At 48.2% G+C, this 2,688-nt stretch overlaps 1 protein-coding gene across 1 annotated transcript; it reads left to right on the top strand.

The window, feature by feature from the left end:
* Positions 1–2,181: 2,181 nt before the first annotated feature.
* On the top strand, positions 2,182–2,688 carry CCR75_005499 (uncharacterized protein; the record flags this gene model as incomplete). Its single annotated transcript, XM_067963580.1, has 2 exons — positions 2,182–2,271; positions 2,305–2,688. The coding sequence occupies 2 exons, from the start codon at positions 2,182–2,184 to the stop codon at positions 2,686–2,688; spliced, it is 474 nt and encodes a 157-aa protein (XP_067822799.1).

Below are 2,688 nucleotides of genomic sequence, written 5' to 3' on the forward strand. Positions count from 1 at the left end.
CAACATTAGTCAAAAGGGAGAGGTACCGCGATACGATGCGTGCCGCTCCCCAAATAAAACCTTAGTTGCCCATTAAGGCCAGCTTAATTCGTTAGTCTAGAATGACCAAGGAGCGATACAAAATTTCGTTGTTCGACTCATCCAGGCTTCACAAGCCTTGTCAGGTTGAAACCGAATTATCCATCGATGCCTTTATCCGGCATCGTTCGTTAACTGGCAAGTTTGCCAATGATGTGAAATCCTTGTTTCAGGCTCGGGATATATTAATACAGAATGTACATAGCATATGCCGCGAGGCCTGGCTTCTCATACTGGCTGCGGCAGGGGACTGGGTTAAAAAGGGTCCATAACCGGTACAAGCTAAAAGTACACTTTTGTCTTGAGAGGCAGGTTTACCTTTCGTTCTGTGACAGGGGGGGTATGTCCCTAGTGCGTTGAGGGCACAGTCGTTGTCTCTAAAAAGGTGTACAATCTAAAAATTCTTCATTGGACGACGTGCCTCTCTTCTGATATGCCTGTAGAGACTGATAATATACAATCCCCTTTTTACGAGCGCACGAAGCGCTCTTTTTTTGGTGGTTCTTGCGGATCATTGGATCGGTCTCGTCCAACGACGAAGAGACAGAGGAAACCTTACAGAAGTTGAGAGCGAGGCTCCCAACTATCATGCGTGGGTGGATTCCCTTCCCATCGAACGAGATAAATCGTCCGGATCTCTTTCACTCGCGGTAATTCATGAAGCACTCGACTTGAAAGCGCTGATAACCAGCGGCCGTGCACAATAAGTTGCTGCGGCCTCGAGGGCCCCCAGAACGTCCGCATCACTACTATGAGGTGACAACGACGGTGTCGACTCATTGTAGTCGAGAATGAGCGACGGATCAGCATCCTCACTGTTAAAGCTGCTGCTGCTGCGGCATCGCTGGTGGATGGTGCAGATCTGAGAACCCGTTCGTTCTCTGCAAAAAATTTCGCCCTCGCATGATAGTTGAGACGTCGTTTCCAACTGATAATTGGGCGTTCCAGGTCTCTTCCTGCAGTACGACTCTAGATCCGACACACGGTTCGGATCTAATTTTTCCTCCTCCACCACAACCATTGGTGGCATATGCGTGAACATTACGCTTGCCTTGCTTGAGTTTCAGAAGCTCTGAACCAGCTCTTATTTCACCAAGGGTAGCTTTCCCTACCCCACGTAGAATCACACGCCCAGTTCGAGAAATCTGCTACGGTGCGGTAAAGCGTCGATGCCCGGTAGGTGGGGGCGCATTAGTAGGGAAGACGCCCCACATCCATCCATAAATGATGAAGAGGAGGACAAATCGAGTCCGAGGTTTCTCGTCGAACCCGACCGCTCGCCGACATAATTATCATAGTCACGATACCTGGTGGTTGTGGGAGGACATGACATGGATCATTAGCGTCACTGTCGTCATGACTTATACACGACGGTGAACGGTCTTTGGATCGATGCCTTACTCTTCGGAGATATACCTTTTTTTTGTTTATACCATGCGTCTTTACGCACGGTCGTAAACACTCCACACCTCTTGCAAAGATTGCGAGATGATAAAAAAAAATCGCGGAGTAAACTTGTAGGTGGAATAAAACAGGACAACTTAATGTCGTCGCTGATACGCTTTCGCGCAGGCTTGATTTGCACCAGCTGTGCAAATCAACAGTAATAATAAGCTTACCGTTGCAGCAATAAGTGTTCCGTTGTCACTTAACAACGTAAGAAGAGCCTAAAGAATCAATAAGGCTTTGAAAGGTATGATGAATTACCCAGAAATCTAACTCAGCAAACCTAACAAATTGTCAACATTATACCGATCTTCATCAGATCGATACCTAAACGCAATGGGTGCTGTATTATACACCCATTACCTGCGACACACCTCGTGTCGTCATTCCCACTCATGATGGTATCCGACTACGCATCATGTGTTGGAAGTGAAGTTTTCAAAGCGGACACACCCTTCCGGGTCGACGCCCCAGCTGGCAGGTTTGGTGGTTATATTGGGTGATTTGTGTGTCTACACAAAGCTCTAGAAGATGATTAGTTTAGTTAGAGCAGGATACAGCAGTATCTCACTTCTAGATTGATAAACTCCTGACGAGGCCCCCGACGGGGGGCCTAAAAACGCGTCGGCGCGCGTTTTAATATAGAAGTCTTTAACCATGATTTCTCTCTTTTCTACAGATTATGAGCTCAAGCCATGCTTCGAGACATTTCGCCAAGGATCCAATTGTGCTACTGATGCTTCGCCGGTGAAGGCGTGTCACGCATAAGTAGAGCTAAAGATCTCGTGCGGAGTTGACGAAGACGGCGCAGGTGCTGAGTGCACGAGCGAAGCGCAAGATCAAAGACGCGAAGAGATGGATTGGCTGTACGGAAGAGTCAGAGATTTGGTGACGACGACGACGTTAGAGGACATTCAAAGAAATAACGAGGATCTGATCAAGGTGGTTGAATGTTGTGCGTGGTACGAAAGGCCCGCACAAAAGAGGAGTCACGAGGGCGCACAAGACTACACGATAAGACTAAGAAACGAGCTCTTGAGATCAGCAGACCCGGGGAGCGTAGCAATCGTTCGCCCACAAGGCGCAAAAGGACCAGGAAGAGCTCTCACGAAAGGAGGCTCAGTGTCAGAGAAGCCGTGGGTCAAAATTGCTGACGAGGATTGA

Source organism: Bremia lactucae, linkage group LG1, assembly GCF_004359215.1.
Source record: "Bremia lactucae strain SF5 linkage group LG1, whole genome shotgun sequence".
NCBI classification, from domain to species: Eukaryota; Oomycota; class Peronosporomycetes; order Peronosporales; family Peronosporaceae; genus Bremia; species Bremia lactucae.